Consider the following 16,689-nt stretch of genomic DNA (forward strand, 5'->3'; position numbering starts at 1 on the left):
GTTAGGTGAAGGTGACAGCCTAATATACAGAAAGAATAATAGATTTGCCTGGCAAGAAAACAAAGAAAACTATACACTAAGGCCTGAAGCACATAACATTTTAATAAGAATGTCATTGAGTGCATTTGATACTCTGTGTGGATCATCCTAAACATGTCCAAAGAGTATTATAAAGTAGCATGACTTTAAAAGGAAATGCAGACTTTATGGAACAGTATTTCAAAAGTTTTCATCTGAAGCAAATGAGAAATATTCTGAAGTACAAAGACTCACAAACAGTACTAGGACTATAGTAACCCACTGTCATATAACCAAGTTAAAGTGCAGCTGCTATGGTGAGCCCATTTGTAATTTTTTACAAGTGGCTAGAAAAAGTGTTTTTGTTATGTATGACATGTACTGCAAGGGCGCGTTGGAGCCTCGTGCAGATCAAGACTTTGTTGACCTAGGCATTATACAAGCATAGGTCAAAAAACTAGTGCCAGCCTAATTTAAATATGACTTGTTTTAGTACCACATTTTCACAGAGATTGATTTGGGAGTCCTAGCCTGAAGTAGTCCTGAACTGTCCAAAACACTGGGGCTGTAGACAATCTCAGAAAACCCCACACATTGAAATACATTGTATTAATATGAGACATTCATTTCCCATTTGGCTTATTTTGAATGTCTCCAGGGCCTCCTTGAATCTGGGCAACTCTGGAGTCTGGGAATGCTGCATGTAAGATTTATATTGAAGATCATATAGTTGACCTGCACTTTTAATAATAGAGGTCTCAAAAAATTAAATGACTGTTGTAGCTACTTCAGTGTAAAATTGCAGCCTGTTTTTAAAAAAATGGGGCATCTAACCTTTGAGCTCTCAGTTTTACTGCAGATCCTACTTTTATTTGAGCAGTGAAACTAAAATTATGTTTATGCATTGATTTTGAATTAATTATAGTATTACAGCAGTACAGCAAGGAGAGGACTCAATGTTTGATAGGATTCTTATTCATCCAGAGGAAGGTGAGCATGCATGAGCAAGGAACCACCTCAGTGCTGCATGGTTACAGTAAGGAGTAGCTTCATCCTAGGAGGAGGTAGAAGATTTTCCAGAATGTTCCCATGGGGCACTGCAAAATGTGTAAGGGAAAAGCAGGGAGAGTAGGTGTAGCTGTGGGTTTCTTTCCCACCCACCTCTTCCCCTTTGTCCACACACCACTAGCATTTGGTGAAGGATGTGAGGAGTACATTGCACAATCCGTGGTGTGGAAATACGTATGTGTGAAATCTTCAGAGAGCCCTTACCTTAAATGCAGCAGTGCTGGTGCAGAGTCCTAAATCCTTTCAAAGATCTCTGTGATCTTCCTCTGTTCCCCAGGATTGCCTAATAATAAGCAAGTTCAACAGGCTTTATGTCAGAAAGCCAAACCTCAACCCTGATGACATGCCATCAGGGAGTAGACCCACCTGGGGAAATTTTAGGGGGCATTTCTTATTAGACTGACACCTTCTGCGAATGCTTGCATGTCAGGAGTTTATTTCATCTCATTTTAGAGGCAGAAGGAAAGATGCTTCGGCATCACAGGCAGAATTTACAGCTCAGTGTTGGTGTTAAACAAACGCAGTCGTGTGAATTCCAAGAGCCATGGTATACACAACGCAGTATAATGTTTCCCAAATGGAAAATGACAGTGCTGAGGGTAGAGACAGGCACTGAAAAGAATTAAGGAAAAAAAACCAAAACCAAATATGAAACCAAAACCCAAATTTGTAGTTCTAAGTCTTCTGCGGGTGTAAATTCTCCCTTTACACCGGTGTAGAAATTCAGCCAAGAGCTATAAAATGATTTCATCGCTGCCTGGGCTGCACTGTCTCTTGCGTCCAAGAACAATATTTTAAGCATGTCTTGAAGAATAATTCAACATATTAATTTGATAAGAACAATTTAGAATTTTGCAAGCTCACAGGAATGAGTAATTTTTTTTTTTTTTGTAATAGCTGTTACTGGTATTTTTAATGATCATATTGCATGGTGTTTGATGGATGCCTCATTTCAGAGCAAATGCCTGTTTCAACTCATAGAATGATGTCATGACACAAGTGAGAAGACAAAAACTAGAATTCATGGAAGGAAAACAAACAAAGGTTTTTTTATGTTCTATTTTAGTGAAACTTTTCTCTTGCGTTTTCCAGTTTATGTAAACAAATTATGGCCCAGAGAAAGTGAGAAGCAGAAAACATCATCAAGACTGCCAAAGAGAAGGAAAATGAGTACAAGGACCTTGCCATTGCCTTGTTTATTTAGCATCTAGCTGAGGACCAGTATAATTTACCCTTTCTCAGGTCCCTGCCAATGTGGCTGTCTATCTGCATAGACATAAATTAGCCTGTTGACACTATCAGTGTAGACATTCCCAGTGCAGGCACTGAAGACAGATCAGGATTGTGGTTGTGATTATACTTCTCCCATGCTCTTTAGGCAAGTAGAGATAAGTCTTCACAGAAAAGAGCAATTGCTCATTCTCTGAAACAGTAGATTATTGGTCTTCCTTTGAATTCATGAATCCTTGCTCTGCCTTCTTGATGCTTCTGGCTGGATAGAGTACATCTCTGAACTCTGTTCAGGCAGTCAGTAGTTGACAGATTTGATCTGACATGACTTGCCCAGCATCATACAGGTAGTCTGTGAACAAGCCAAAATAGCTGACATGAAATGGTTGACTTATTTCCCTTTGGCACTGATGGCTCAAAAAAACCTCTTTCACTTGTGGGAAAGGTGTGGGAACTCAGTATTTTGCCCATATTATTAGGATTTGTGAAACTAAAGACTCATTTTGTTGCCTCACATATGTGTGGTGGTTTGTTAATCTTGGTATTTGTAAGCCATGTAATAAATTAACCACTCAGGGAAAGGGGAAGAGGCTATCTAACAAAATTCAAAGAACTGGAACATCTGAGACATTTCAACTAAAAATTGTGGTGCTTCCATGCGGTGTACATTATAGAAACACTTTTGTGACTCACAAGGGAGAAGTAAAGCTACAAACCAAGCTCTGTTGTTCCCCTGTTCTCCTGTGATGTAATTTGACATGACCGATAGAGCCAGACATGCTATGTTAACCTACAGTAAATTTGAAAAAAATGTGGTTTTCAGTAAAATAAACAGGGGAAAAGATTGTGATCTCTATTACTTGAGAAATAGCTTTCAGCCTTCACATTGGGAGTGGAGATTTCCTAGTGAACACAAACTGGTTTATGTGGTATGATACTTGGCTTTCAGAGTCTGCCCTCGAGTAACTGCTACTTGATACTGACTGTGCAGTTCAGCTAGCATCTCATCACATTACATATTTAAATTTAAAAAAGCAAACAGAAGTTAGGATTTCAACGATGGTACAGACCTATAGCGTCTAGTTTTCCAGTGCATATTAAAGGTTATTTTTTAAAACCTGCTTGGCCCTGGCAGCCAAGACTACCTGGGACTAATATAAAAATGGAATTCGATATTTTGAAAATTGTTTGCTTTGAAAATCAGAAAAGGAGTAGCTGTAGTTCACTAATACTGCATTGCAAAATTGTTTAGCTGTTGACTTGGACACATTAGATGATTATCCCAGAGCTTGTGAGGATTTTAACATGAGTTGTTTCAGCTGCTTGTCTGCTGGTAACTGATACCTCTCTTCATCCACTGGTATAGCCAGCAGACATTCAGGTGTGGAAATAGCGGTGGGGTGTAAGTGGTACAGCGATGACTTTTTGTAAAGCAAAACACAGGACTTCACATGAGCTCAATATTGTGAGTTGCAAGTCATGCCACTGGAGTGATCAGTTGCTATGGCATAACTTGATATGGCAAATGCGGAGAATACAAGTTGTTTTAGAAAGGAGAGGCCATCTGGTTCAAGTGCCAAGTCTTCTTTGGCTTATGGTAATCCCATCTCCCTGCTTTTTCACCAAGGTTCTGAATTCCCATCTTCACAAACGAATCTAGATGTCCACTGAATTAATTGAAATACAGTGTTCAAGTTGTCTTTCCTTTCAATTTACCACACTATGCCTTCCTTTCTTTTCACTTAAATTATCATTTATTGTTTAACACTAGAAATTTTTCTCATTTTAAAGTAAAAGAAATTATATTTTAAAGGGATAGACCTTTTTTCATTCATACACACTTCATCCTGGGACACCAAAGAGCTGTAATCTGTTACTTTTCAGTGCTGCAGATTTCTACTCAGTTAACTTTCCTTCTGTCCCTCTGATAGCGGGCATTTCTTTTAATCAGAGATGTGAATCGTGTCACCTTCTTCATAGCACTCATCTGATCTTACCTCCAGGGCACTTCATCTTCCTTTCTTGGAAGAGTAAGTGCTCTGTAATGGAGTAACTACTACAGTTTATTAATTCTCCTGTATATTTGGCTGACCCAATATGATACTGTGTTTTGTAAAACACAGCAATAGATACAATTTCTGTTATTCTTTCAACTTAGCATTTGGGAAGGTCTTTGGAAGATACCAAATTGTAAGATACATTAGGTCATTCACATATTTTAATTCCATGTGGTATCTCTCCTTCATTCCACCCTTTTGGCAGAATTGTTTCTAGGCCTCCATAACCATTTCTGAGAAGTTTGATAAGAATTGCATATTGCAATGTGTGGCCCATCTACCTAGTAACATAGGAATAGCTTCTCCAAAGGCCCCTCTAGTCCAGGATCCTGTCACTGTAACCAGTGCCTGCAGAATAGTGTGAAAACAGGTTAAGCATATATTAATATTTTCCTTATGTATTCTCTTAGCCTCCAGCACTCTGCAGCTCAGGTGCTTCCTGCGCCAGAGATAGTACGTATGTGGTTGATAGCTCTTGTCAGAGCCTCTTTTTGATTGTTATGAACCTGCCATTTACAAATTTCATTTGTTGTCTTCTGGTTCTTGCGTTATGTGAAACTCTGAGTAATTGGTCTTTCTTCATCTTCTCCATACCACTCCTGGTTTCGTAGAGACTAATGAGAAGAATTTTAATCTCCAGCGGCACGAAGTCGGCACACACTGTAGAACTGATGTTGCACAACTGAAGAGAGAATTTCCAGTGTAATAAATGTTGTTATAAATGTTGTTCTAGACATTGTTTCAGTTTTCTGACAAGACAACCAGTAGAGTTAATTAAGAACTTTAGACATAAGCCCCTTTTGAATAGAGATGAACTAAAGCAGGGTTAAAAGTGAAAATGAAAGGACGCATCTCTAGCTATTGGCTACTAATCTGCCTTATTTCATAATTCAGTAACCTCATGTGCTGGAATGGTATGGCTTGTTATGACTGTGAAAATAATATATTGCTTGTCTGCAAGTGGATATGGCTGGACTGATGATATTTTAAGAGGAGACATTCATTTTGTCTGCAAGGCCAGGGTATGGAAGAAATGAAAATAACAATTATTGATTTTTTCTTGTGCTGAGACAAATGTTTGCCAGCATTTTATGAGGGGGAAAGAGCAGATGTTCACCCAGAGAGGAGAGGTTTTCAGTTTTAGCAATAAGACATAATAATTTTTGCAGACAACATTTCTTTGCAGTTATATCATCCTGAGATGGGGAAACAAGTCAGAAGACCAAAACATAAATAGTAAAAACTACCCTGAAATGCTGTAATCCCACAAGTATACAGGATGCTTTTTTAGGAGGGGGTGAACAAATGAATCAAAAGGTGCAGTTTGGTTCCAGTTTGACAAACTAAGATCCAGTTGCTTTAAAGAGACTGAGTATATGCTGTCACATGACAGTTAATTTAATTGTATGCTGAACTGTGTTGCTGCTCTCAAGAGTACCACCCTGAGTTGCAAAAGGTCTGAGATCAGCAGGGCTTTGGAGAGATGCAGCAGTCAAGCCAGACAGGGCATTGGGCAGGATCAGGGCTGAAACCCATGGGTTAGTCATTCAGGTTCATTGGGCTCACAAAGTAAAAAGATTACTTTTATCCTGTTGGCAGAAAAAGCATCACTAGTCTTTAGAGAATATACAAAGCACTGACACATTACTGCAATGTCACTCTGTGGGAATCGTGGGAACCTGGGAACACTGAACGTAAATGAGGAAGTCTGTTTTCCAAGGCTATGTAGTTGGTTGCTGTGCTTTTTACTGCATGAATTCAGAGTAATCAACTACTTAAAGCCAGAAATTGAAAAAAATGGGGAAAGGGTTATGTAATACAATGCCTGCAAAAGCTGGAGGTCGGATTTGACATCCTCTCCAGAAGTGCTGGAGCCTATCCAAGTATGGCCACCAGCAGGAAGAGAGATTACTCCCCATTCTGGCTAGTCCCTGTCATGTCCTTTGGTGAGCCCGTGCAGCACCCTGTGGCATGGCTCTGGAGCTCCAAAGCCTACTGTCATACCCTCAGCACTGGAGCCCCTGGTGCTGCTATGGTAAGACCAGGTTGCAGCTGACATGCATTGCAAAAGTGTGACCAATCCATTCAGCCCTCCCTCTTCATGGTACAAATGAGTAGGGCATAAAGCTTTTGTGAATTGATGTAGTGGTCATCTTAGCAACATTATTTCTTGTGCCTTTCCCAGCCCATGGCTTGCATCTTATCTGTGCAGCCTCACATACAGCCTGTTTCTTCCATATCTCTGTCGGTTGGCTTCCCCCAGCTCCACCCACAGCCTCCTGTTCCCAGCAGGAGCACAAGGCTTCATTTGCTCATTCTTTGTAAGAGAGCATACCCATTTGCTCACAAACATCGGGCAGTGGGGCTTTGGGTTCCCATGGCAGTAGGGCAGTAGAAGTTGAAACAGTGATCAGGGCAGGGTATCGACATTGCATTTTTAATTGCATTTTTAACTGGCATAGGGAAATTGCAGTGCTGCCTGCCTTTAGCTTGATGACAACCAGCTGAGGGCTCTTCTCTGCAGCAGTAATATTAATGTGCAAGAAAGCTGGGTTTACCTTGGATGGATGGATGGATGGATGTGTGGAGATCCTTGGGCAACAAAAATCACTTTCCACAGAATTTCATACTACAGGCCTGGTTTCCTTCTTAAAACCAAAATTTCTGCATTACACAAGCCTCACCATTTCCTAGTGCCTGTGAAGCAGGATAAAGAACATATGAAGCCAGAAAGTGAACAAACTAGAATTAGGTGCCCTGCTTCAAGGCTAAGACATGGTGCTTCTAAAGCAATCCTTGAAGCCTGACATTTGCAAATAGATGGAAACAATGTTCAAGGTTGGCTTATCTGGCACCTTTCAAAGTGCTAAAGTCATTTTAAAGATGAGTGCTGAAAGTGGTGACAAGTGGAATGACATTGTATTGTTGAAAGTGCAACATTTCATATGTGGAACAGTGTGGTGGTTTGCCCTTGGAAGTGCTTCTTTGGAGAACGTCATAGTTCACTGATCTGGCATAGCGGTCTCCTCCCTGTGGATAGTTTGCACATTGCAGAAGCTAATTCATTAGGCTTTCTGGTTTAGATTCTAGCCCAATATTGCTAGTAAAAGCAACTAGTGAATATAATACAAGGCTACAGCTGGGCTAGGGAGCGTTTGCTTTCATAAACTGACATTTGGAAGCAAGTACTTAAGTCCCAGAAAGGATCTGTAGAAGTGCAATTCCAAATAAAAAGGAACCACCATAATGTAGCTGCTTTCAGGTAAGCATCAAGAAAATACACCCTATTTTGTATCCATAAAATGGTCATTTTTGCCGCATTTTTACAGCTACAGTATGGATTTTAAAGTGGTAGCATATTGAGTTAAAACTGTAACGCTTTTAAACCTGTCATAACCTTAGCTAGACTGAATATAAAGGTGTTATTTACCTGCAACTGCAGTCTGCTTCGCACACAACCATTTTAAAGTTATGTGTATCACGCAGCACTGCAATTACAGGCTGCATAGCAGTGAGTTTATCCTGCAGAATGCTGATGATATCTGAGAGCTGTGTAATACTTACGTTTCTTATTAACACATATGCAGAAGGCATCCCTTTGAAGCACTCAGCACCTTTAAAGTTTCATCAGTGTAGTTCTCCTTCATTGGTCCTTCTTGGAAAACACCCCTTAGCCTTGCTGAGAGTTTGGCAACAACAGCAAAAAGGCACTCCACCTCTATTCACTGCTATTATGGCAGAACTGTGGGTTCTTGGACTCAACAGTCCAATAAAGATCGAAAGAAGTTCACAACTGTCTGGCAATTTGTTTCAGGCATCCTGCGAACAGTGGTGTCAAGTCCTGGGCTTCAGTTCAAGAAAGCTCTGAAGCATGTGCTTTATTTTAAGCATATACCTAACACAGCCCTTAATGCTTTTCTGAGCTGAGTGAATGTTGACTCAGTAACCACTGGTCATTAATAGAGAAGGAAATGTGCATTTAGAAAAAGTGCCTTTGGCCAGGCCCTGACCTGTGCTTTTGATGTGGCTGATGAAATCTGAGTTGAAACTGAATGTGCTCTTGGACCATGGGTAGATGCTCAATCTGCTGTGGCAGGTGATGCTTGGTGTGGCACAGACATCCTGTCTTCACTGCAATGCCACCTGGCAAGAAGAGCACCCCTTATAATACTTTTATTGATACTTTGCAAGGCATTAAATATTATTTTGAGAACAGTGCTGAGGCGTTGGAAGTAACTTTGCCTAAAATGATTGATATTGGCAATGATAGAGATGGAAGGACCTCAGGACTTGGCGGTCCTGGACAAGTACTCTGCCCAGTGAAGTCTTCTGCCTTCAGGGACAGAAATGGACACAGCTCCAGGCAAGATGATGTGGGAAGAACACCAAAGAGCCCTGTGGCTCATGCTTATCTGTAAATCAAATTCTTGGTGTCAATACTGATGAGTCAGTCTTGCTATGACTGCAAAGAGATACAGTTAGGTCTGTGATGTTACAGATCAGTTCATCGCAGGGCCGTCATTTGGTGGCAATTTATCATCATCACTGTAGGGGTGTGTCATTCCTTTTACTGAAAGACATTGCAAACTCAGCATAGAGTCCTACCACAAATACACTGTGGTTCTGTAGCAAGAAACCATGGGAAAAGAAGATTTGGAGAGTGGGGTTTTTTTAATTGCTTTTTCAAATCTCTTGATGTAAGATGTGACAAATAAGAAAAAATAGAGACACATATTTTATTGTTTATAGCTTTCATTAATTTTTAAGGAATGGGTCAAAGAAATTGCTGAAAAGAACCAGTAGCAGAGACTATATGATGAGCAGATCTAAGAGCCATTTTAATATTTGATGAGACCAAAAGCTTCTCATCACTAACCATCTTTTAATGGCACTTGCCCTTTGTCTGGGTGTATGTGGCTGCATGTTTCTAAGGGACTGACTTTTCTGCCTTTCTAATGAAATACCTCTCAAGCTGGGGTTAAAAGTGGTGGTTTGGAGCTCTTTGGTTGCCATGTCAGTTTAAGTTATGATAAGGTGGGAAACTGAAGCTTTGTTTGCGTCTCAGTGTGTTCATGCGTTACTTCAAACTCTCCACATCGAGTAACTTCTCAGTCAAAGAGGATTAAAAATACTGATGCACAGAGCCTTACAGCCAGTCTGCCTGCCAGAGGGGTAATCTGTAACACAGGGATGAATGGGCCAAATTGAGCAAAACACTTAAAAATATGTATCCATTCTCTGTCAATGGAGTGCTCACGTGTAAGTTAGGCAGAAAGCCTCAGGAATTGGGTCCTTTTTGAATGGCTTTGAAACCTGTGCACAGCAACCTGCATTGAGTCAGAAGCAAATCTGCAATGTAGCCAGGAACTGAAGTCAGAAGCCCTACCTCTCATTCGGCATCCAAACAAAAAATACTCCTCCATTGCTCACGTGACATCTCATGTAGGGGGATGAGCGGAAGAGCCTAGTAATAGACCAAGTCCATGAAAGTTTTAACATGACTTTCTGGTTTTATGGAGTCAGTAGTGAGCATTGACTTGTAGCAATGTGTGGAACAGGGTTGAGCTCTCACAGCCGTAGCTGTGTTTTTGGTATGCTGTGCTAATGCTGAATTACTGACAAATAGCTGGAAATGGATGTTCTGCGTGATTTAGAAATAATGTGAACCCTGACTGAACTTCTGTTGGGTTTTCCTTCCATTTGCTGTTTCAACATGAGAACAAGGAGGGCATTATTTATAACAACAAATGTAAAGTCCCACAAGGAGAAATGATATTTTGAATTGACAGAATCTTGAAAGTACAAATGTGGTTTCATAACTGAATACATTTTCAGACAGGAAAATGAGAATTAATCAGAAGTTAGATGTCCTTGAAAAAGCTTTCCCTTTTTTTTTTTTTTTTTTTTTTTTTTGTAACTTCCTTGGAAATATTTGCAGCTGTCTTGATGCAAAAGTAATCAGATTATCTGTGTATCTCTATCACTGTATTTCAGCAGTTACACTATTTTAAAAGTACTTGAGTGGATTTCTTCATTGATATGATCCAGTCAGAATGGAACATATCAGGAACAATAAATTGTTTAGAAACTGGTAATAAGAGATTTTTTAAAATTTAAATTAAGGTTAGGAAACCTGATTTTAAGGAAGTATAGCATTCTGAGGAAAATTAAAAATGTTCTAAGACTTTCAGAAAGGCATTCGTTCAGTGAAAGATCCCATTCAACATGAGTTGATTTGGCATAGGAGTCCATGTCCTACAAGTTGTATATTATCAAGGGAATATAACCAAAGGACTGCCTTTTTTTTAAAAGCTGTATAGGACTGGATAGTTTATGTGGAATAAAATAATTTGATGCATTAACTTTGGAAATTATCAACAGAAAATAGCATTGCTTTAATTCACTCAGAATTAGGATATTAAACCATACAGATCCTGATCCTACTGTGTCATACAGTCAGACCACTGTGTATTCATGGATTTCAGTTTACATTGCTGAGTTTCTAGGAGAATCATTAGCGTAGATTTCATTGCATGAATCTTGTTTGGTTTCCCAAGTGTTAAAATGGAGAGTAAAACTGGCCTGATTTAAAGTGGGTTGGTAGGCTAAATTAAGTAATAACTTTATAGAGCTTCCTGTTCCTTGGGTAGGGTGTGCAAAGTAAATGTTAGAGATGAGTTTGCACTTCAGAAACAATGTCTTTGGAGATTCTGTTGAGAAACCTATCATGGTAGTGATTGTTGTTGGGAGAGAGGAGTTTGGACCATGAATCCCTGGTTCTTAAAAGCTCCTCAAAGTGAATGGTATCAGATAGGAAAGAGAGAAACCATGGATTCTCCTTATTTAATTTCTTGATGCTCTTCCTTGTGAGGGACTGGAGGAATTATTTCTGACTCTTTCATTTTTTTTTCTCAGGTTGGGGGTCACACCATGCTGCCCATTCGTTGGATGCCTCCGGAGAGTATCATGTACAGGAAGTTCACCACAGAAAGCGATGTCTGGAGCCTGGGGGTTGTATTATGGGAAATCTTTACCTATGGCAAACAGCCATGGTATCAGCTCTCAAACAACGAGGTGTGTGTAATACATTCTCAAACTCATTCTCAAACTGCACTGGGAAGGCTGGCACATTAACTGTTAGTGTTGCTTCTCTGAAGAAGGGACAGGAACAAATTTATTTAGTAAAGGCAAATCCCCTGATATCAGGTATTTATGGTATTGTCATGAACTTTGTGGTTGAATTTCTTCCTTTTCACCCTTTTCTCCCCAGGGTAGATGGAAGTTGTCCAAACAGAACTGTATCAGTTGGAATTTAGCTTTTTCTTTTGTATGGCATAGAGTCTGCTCTGGGTATTGAGAAAGATCATGAGGCAATGCAAAGGAGCTTAGCTGTCTCCTGAATGGACTTTGGGTGTTTTCAATTCCATATCCATGTCACGGTTGTAGAGTGACTGTCCAAGACCATTCTTGGATAGATTGAAGTAATCTGGAGATCTCTTGATTTCCAGGCAGTCACAAGTAACCCCTTCTCAGAGATTAGCCACAGTGATACTCTTAAATTTAAGGAGGGAGGGAAGAAGAGGCACTGATGTTCTGAATGAGGAAGGTGAAAACTTAGCCTCCTTCTGAGATGAGGTGAGGTTGATGGATGGACAGAGAGAGGAGGTATGGGATTACTTCCTGGCTATCATTCCCTCATGAGTGGAAGGGGCAATGTGAGTGAACTTCACATGAGTGAAGTTATTGCTCCTTGACAACTTAGATTACAGTGATTTTTCCAGATCACATCCTGCTGCTCATGTGTCTACCTAGAAACACTTGTCAGGGCTGGCTGGGTGACTGCCACCAGTGGGGCTGCTGTGGCGATTAGAGTTAACTCTTCATGGATGACCCCCACATAGTTGGCACAGCTGTGCTGATCCTTTCCTTGTGATTTCTCATAGGTGATTGAGTGCATCACTCAGGGCCGAGTCCTGCAGCGACCTCGCACATGCCCCAAGGAAGTGTATGACTTGATGCTGGGCTGTTGGCAACGGGAGCCTCACATGAGGCTCAACATCAAAGAAATCCATTCGCTCCTCCAGAACTTGGCCAAGGCATCTCCAGTCTACTTGGATATTTTAGGCTAAAGTCTCCTAGCATTTCTTCTTATGGGCTGCGGGAATGAATGTGTTCAACTGCCGCTGAACTCCATTAAAATGTATTCTTAACTTTGACAGTATTAATGACAAAGTTGCGGAGAAGCTTTCAAAGGGCAAGCAATGCGCACTTCTCCATCTGTAGACACAGTATTGACTTTTTAGACATTACTGAGATGTATCTCCGCTCTCTCTCTCTCTTTCTCTCTCTCAGTTTCTATAATTTTTTTCTTCTCTCCTGTCTTTCTAATCAATTTGGCTTCTGCATTATTGTAACTCTGCGTAGACAAAGGCCTTAAAAACCTGATCTGTTATATCAGCAGACTTCAGTTTGCCCACCACAACTAACAATGCCTTGTTGTATTCATGCCTTTGATGTGGATGAAAAAAAGGGAAAAATATATTTGACTCGAACTTTGTGATTTCTGCTGTACAGCTACTGGGAGTTTCTATGGATTCACCTCAATTTTTTTGCTTCGGCATGTGGGTGGAAAAAGAAGACTGGTGTTCTCTACATGAAGCATGTTCCTTGCGGAGATAAAGCCAGATGGAAAGAAGACAGTCTTGTGTGATACACTATCTGGAGAACTAGGGGATCAGATGGCATCCAACCCCACAAAAAAACACTGCAATGATTTGATGGAAGGCAAGAGGGGCTTTTGCACTTTCCCTGAAGAGTCTTTCTGAGGACTAAAGGGATTGTTCAAGGAGGTGCTTTGCCAGCACCTTTCATTGCCAGATACAAGTAAAAGGGAAAAAGATGCTGCCTGCACTGCACACAATTACTCTACAACATGATAAACTAAACACATGCCCTTATTTTGTCTTCTGGTAGGATATTGTCATGCCACTGGTATAAAAATGTTCTCCAGCTAGTCTTTTTTAATAAAGGCTGAAGCTAGGCTTATTAATGTACAGTATTAATTTCAGGATCACATGTTGAAACTAAGGATTTTGATAAGATAGGACAAGCTATAGATGCTGGGGCAGGTGTATCTTATACTGTGCTTGTCCAGCAGCATATCCCTTCCTTCCTCAATCCTTTTTCATTTTTTTTTTACCGTGCAAGCAAAACTGTGCATGGTCTTTGTCGATTAATGCCCTTTGTGCAGAAACTATCACTCATCTTGTAGTACACCCTAGTAGGCATAGCGAACTCATAACGATATAACTTATATTTCATTAGAAGGGGCTAATGGAGGACATTAGCCATGCTAAAATGCCTTTACAATGTTACAGATACAATAGGCTGATATAACATGATCTAAAGCACGGAGATCACTGGCTATGTTTGAACCATGGCAGGGGATAGAGATCTCTAGAGAAAACAAATTACTCTGAGTTTATGGCTTACTATTCAGAGTGCAAAGCACCCTGAGCTCAGCACCATGTTTGTATTCGTACTAGTGCTGTCATTACCAACATCCACTCTTTCTTAAATAATTTGTTTTTGGTTGGATTGGCATTGTATGTGTACCACATTTGCATGGCCACTGTGTTGATGACAGCTGCATGGGCATACCTGTTATTTTTCAAACCAGAAGTTGACGATTTCAAATTTAGAGTTAGGATTATTTTTATTATGAATTCTTACAAATGAAAACCTACCTTACCTGTTCCTCAAGACTTTTGCCTCCCTCTGTGAGGGGGCGTTACTGCAAAAAAATGATCTTTCTTTCTGTTTCCTCTTTTTGTTATTTCTTATTGATATGAGCCAGATCAAAATAGTCCTTCATCTTTGTGTTGGGGATATTTTATTTAATAAATTAAGCATTTTATTTTTGTAAGTGTTCCCATAGCACATTTAATATATAATTCGCTCGCATATATTATTTATTGAGGCACTTTAGGTTTTTCCTTCAGAAGCTTTTAGAGCTAGCTCATAAAGATTCTGAACATTTTCAAAATAAAACAGTTCACTGGACACTGATGAAGTTTTACCCTTCTCAATGTCATTGAAAAGGCAGCGTTACAAATAAACATGACAGTGTAACTATAAAGCCATACTCAGTATTTCTTTAATAAACTAGATGTTATTTCTTAACCGCTACTGAACTGGAAACACACGAAAAGCCAGAGGAAGATTCCTACAAAATGGGCCTTAAGATTTTATCTAGACTGTATTGGAAGTTCACACAGAAAGCTAGATAAAGACTGAGCATCCAATGAAACCCATTCTTTTGAGAATCTGAATGTTGTGTTTTAAAGGAATTTGAAATTGATTTTCAAAATAACAGTGGTGGAAAAGAAAGCTGTCAGAGTCCGCTCTTACTGTGCATTGGGAGGAGGCTGCAGGCGGTGGAGGGGGGTGCTGCTGTATTCTGTATTAGTTTCTAATGAGCTGAAGAAAAAGGCATCTGAGATGCTGCTTCTATTGGAAAGCAGGCTCCAGCCTGAAAGCAAACAGGTGGGTTTTGCAAGCACTAAAAGAATGTATACCAAAAATAACCACAAAACCCTGAAAATGTACTTAGTGGCATCTTCTTTTTGATTTACTAGTGAGACTATTAGAGTAATTTCAGAGAATAAATAGTGTTACAATGCATTGTGCAATAACATAGCAGTATGTTAAACTTCTAAAGGACCAAATGTTCTACAGAGCCACCGCTATGGATAACCTTGACCTATATCATTAATGTTCTTGATAGTGCATAAAATGTATAATCACAGTAGACAAGCTATAAACTGTAGCTATACATAGTTTACGTTTGTTCATGAAAAGGTGGGTAAGTGTAGCAGAATGAGCAGAGAAGAGGAAGAAATATGTTCAAATCACAATGAAGGGTGAGTATATGTGCATATTCATCATGCTTGCACTGTCAGCTAAATCGTGTACACTGAGTAAATATGACAATCAGGCTCATTTAAAAATCTTTCTGGACTGTGCTATGAACTGATCATATATATAATATATATTATATATGTGTGTTTGCATATGGCATATATATATACACACACATAGCATATACATGTATGCCTATGTCTGTTGTATTTTATTTATATATGTGCAGACATGCATGCACATTATGTATGGGCTGTGTGTATATGTATAAATTTACATACACCTACGTTATTACAAATGATGATTAGAGTGCTATTAATAAATTGATAAGGTCTGCTGAGTAACCAAAATAATTTTTTTTTTCTTTTGATATTTCTTTTTCTATGTTTGTAAGATTCAACTTTTTAACTGGTGTGCAGCAGAGGCAGTGCTAGAATGCCAGAGATATAACAACAAGCACTTTTCTTCCCCAGATGATTGCATAAAAACATTTCTTCCATTCCCATCTCACTTGTTGATTTCTTACAATGAAATGAACAGACAAGCTTCCAAGCTCAGAAAACAGAGTTTGTTTTACTGTCATTTCTGGGTTTGTGCTATTGTTTATTGTCCTAGAATAACAGTGCAGCTCCATTAGTATTTTATACGCGTCTGCAGTAACGAAATAATTCCAAGAATGAGCTGGACTATTCAGACTGCAACACGACTTGTAGGACAATGAGAACACCAAAATTCAGCAGTAATAATAGCAGCATTCGCCACACTCTGTCCTTCACTCTCAATAGATCTGCAGAACTCAGAACTGGCCATGGAGAACAGATACTTGTAAAGCAACAGCACCCCATGATGCATGATGGAGTGTACCCTTTTTAAAAGGACTTCATTAATTTTGATTTGTAAAACAATATATCTATATATTGTCTACAGTTTAATAAGTAACTGCCTATTTTTTCTCTTTTTTTGTCCTTTCTTGCTATTTCTTTCTCTCTTCTTTCTCTTTTCCTTTCTTTCCTTTTCTCTTTCTTTTGTTCTTCTCTTCCTTTCTCTCTCTTTCTCTCTCTCCCTGTACCCCTCCCCACCTGTTTGAGAGATTGTTTTTGTTGTGGTTGATGTAGACTTTTACAAAACACTTTAAAAAGGAATTAAATATCCCAGTAAAATGATTAGGTCACTGGATGACTAAGGTACAATGCGTATATGTTAGAACAAGTTGTGTCTGGGTTGTTGCAGCCTGTAACTGGATTTCAAATACTGCTATGAAATGTGAGGAAGGGGAGTGGGGAGGGGCTGGGAAACAAATCGGGGTTTCTAATCAAAGATGAAGGTTTTGATAGCACAGGAAGTTGTATTTTCTTGTTTTGAGAGCTGGGATGAACCACTGCTGCTTTGAATCAAG

The 16,689-nt window shown here is 39.5% G+C and overlaps 1 protein-coding gene across 2 annotated transcripts in view; it reads left to right on the forward strand.

The window, feature by feature from the left end:
• The window catches only part of NTRK2 (neurotrophic receptor tyrosine kinase 2), a 202,823-nt gene extending 190,321 nt beyond the window's left edge, over positions 1-12,502 (forward strand). For both annotated transcript variants that reach the window (XM_075725955.1, XM_075725956.1), the window contains 2 exons: positions 11,289-11,447; positions 12,317-12,502. In XM_075725955.1, coding sequence (XP_075582070.1) covers positions 11,289-11,447; positions 12,317-12,502 — 345 coding nt within the window. The remainder of the gene's footprint in view (positions 1-11,288; positions 11,448-12,316) is intronic.
• Positions 12,503-16,689: the final 4,187 nt, after the last annotated feature.

Source organism: Pelecanus crispus, chromosome Z (assembly GCF_030463565.1).
Source record: "Pelecanus crispus isolate bPelCri1 chromosome Z, bPelCri1.pri, whole genome shotgun sequence".
Lineage (NCBI taxonomy): Eukaryota > Metazoa > Chordata > Aves > Pelecaniformes > Pelecanidae > Pelecanus > Pelecanus crispus.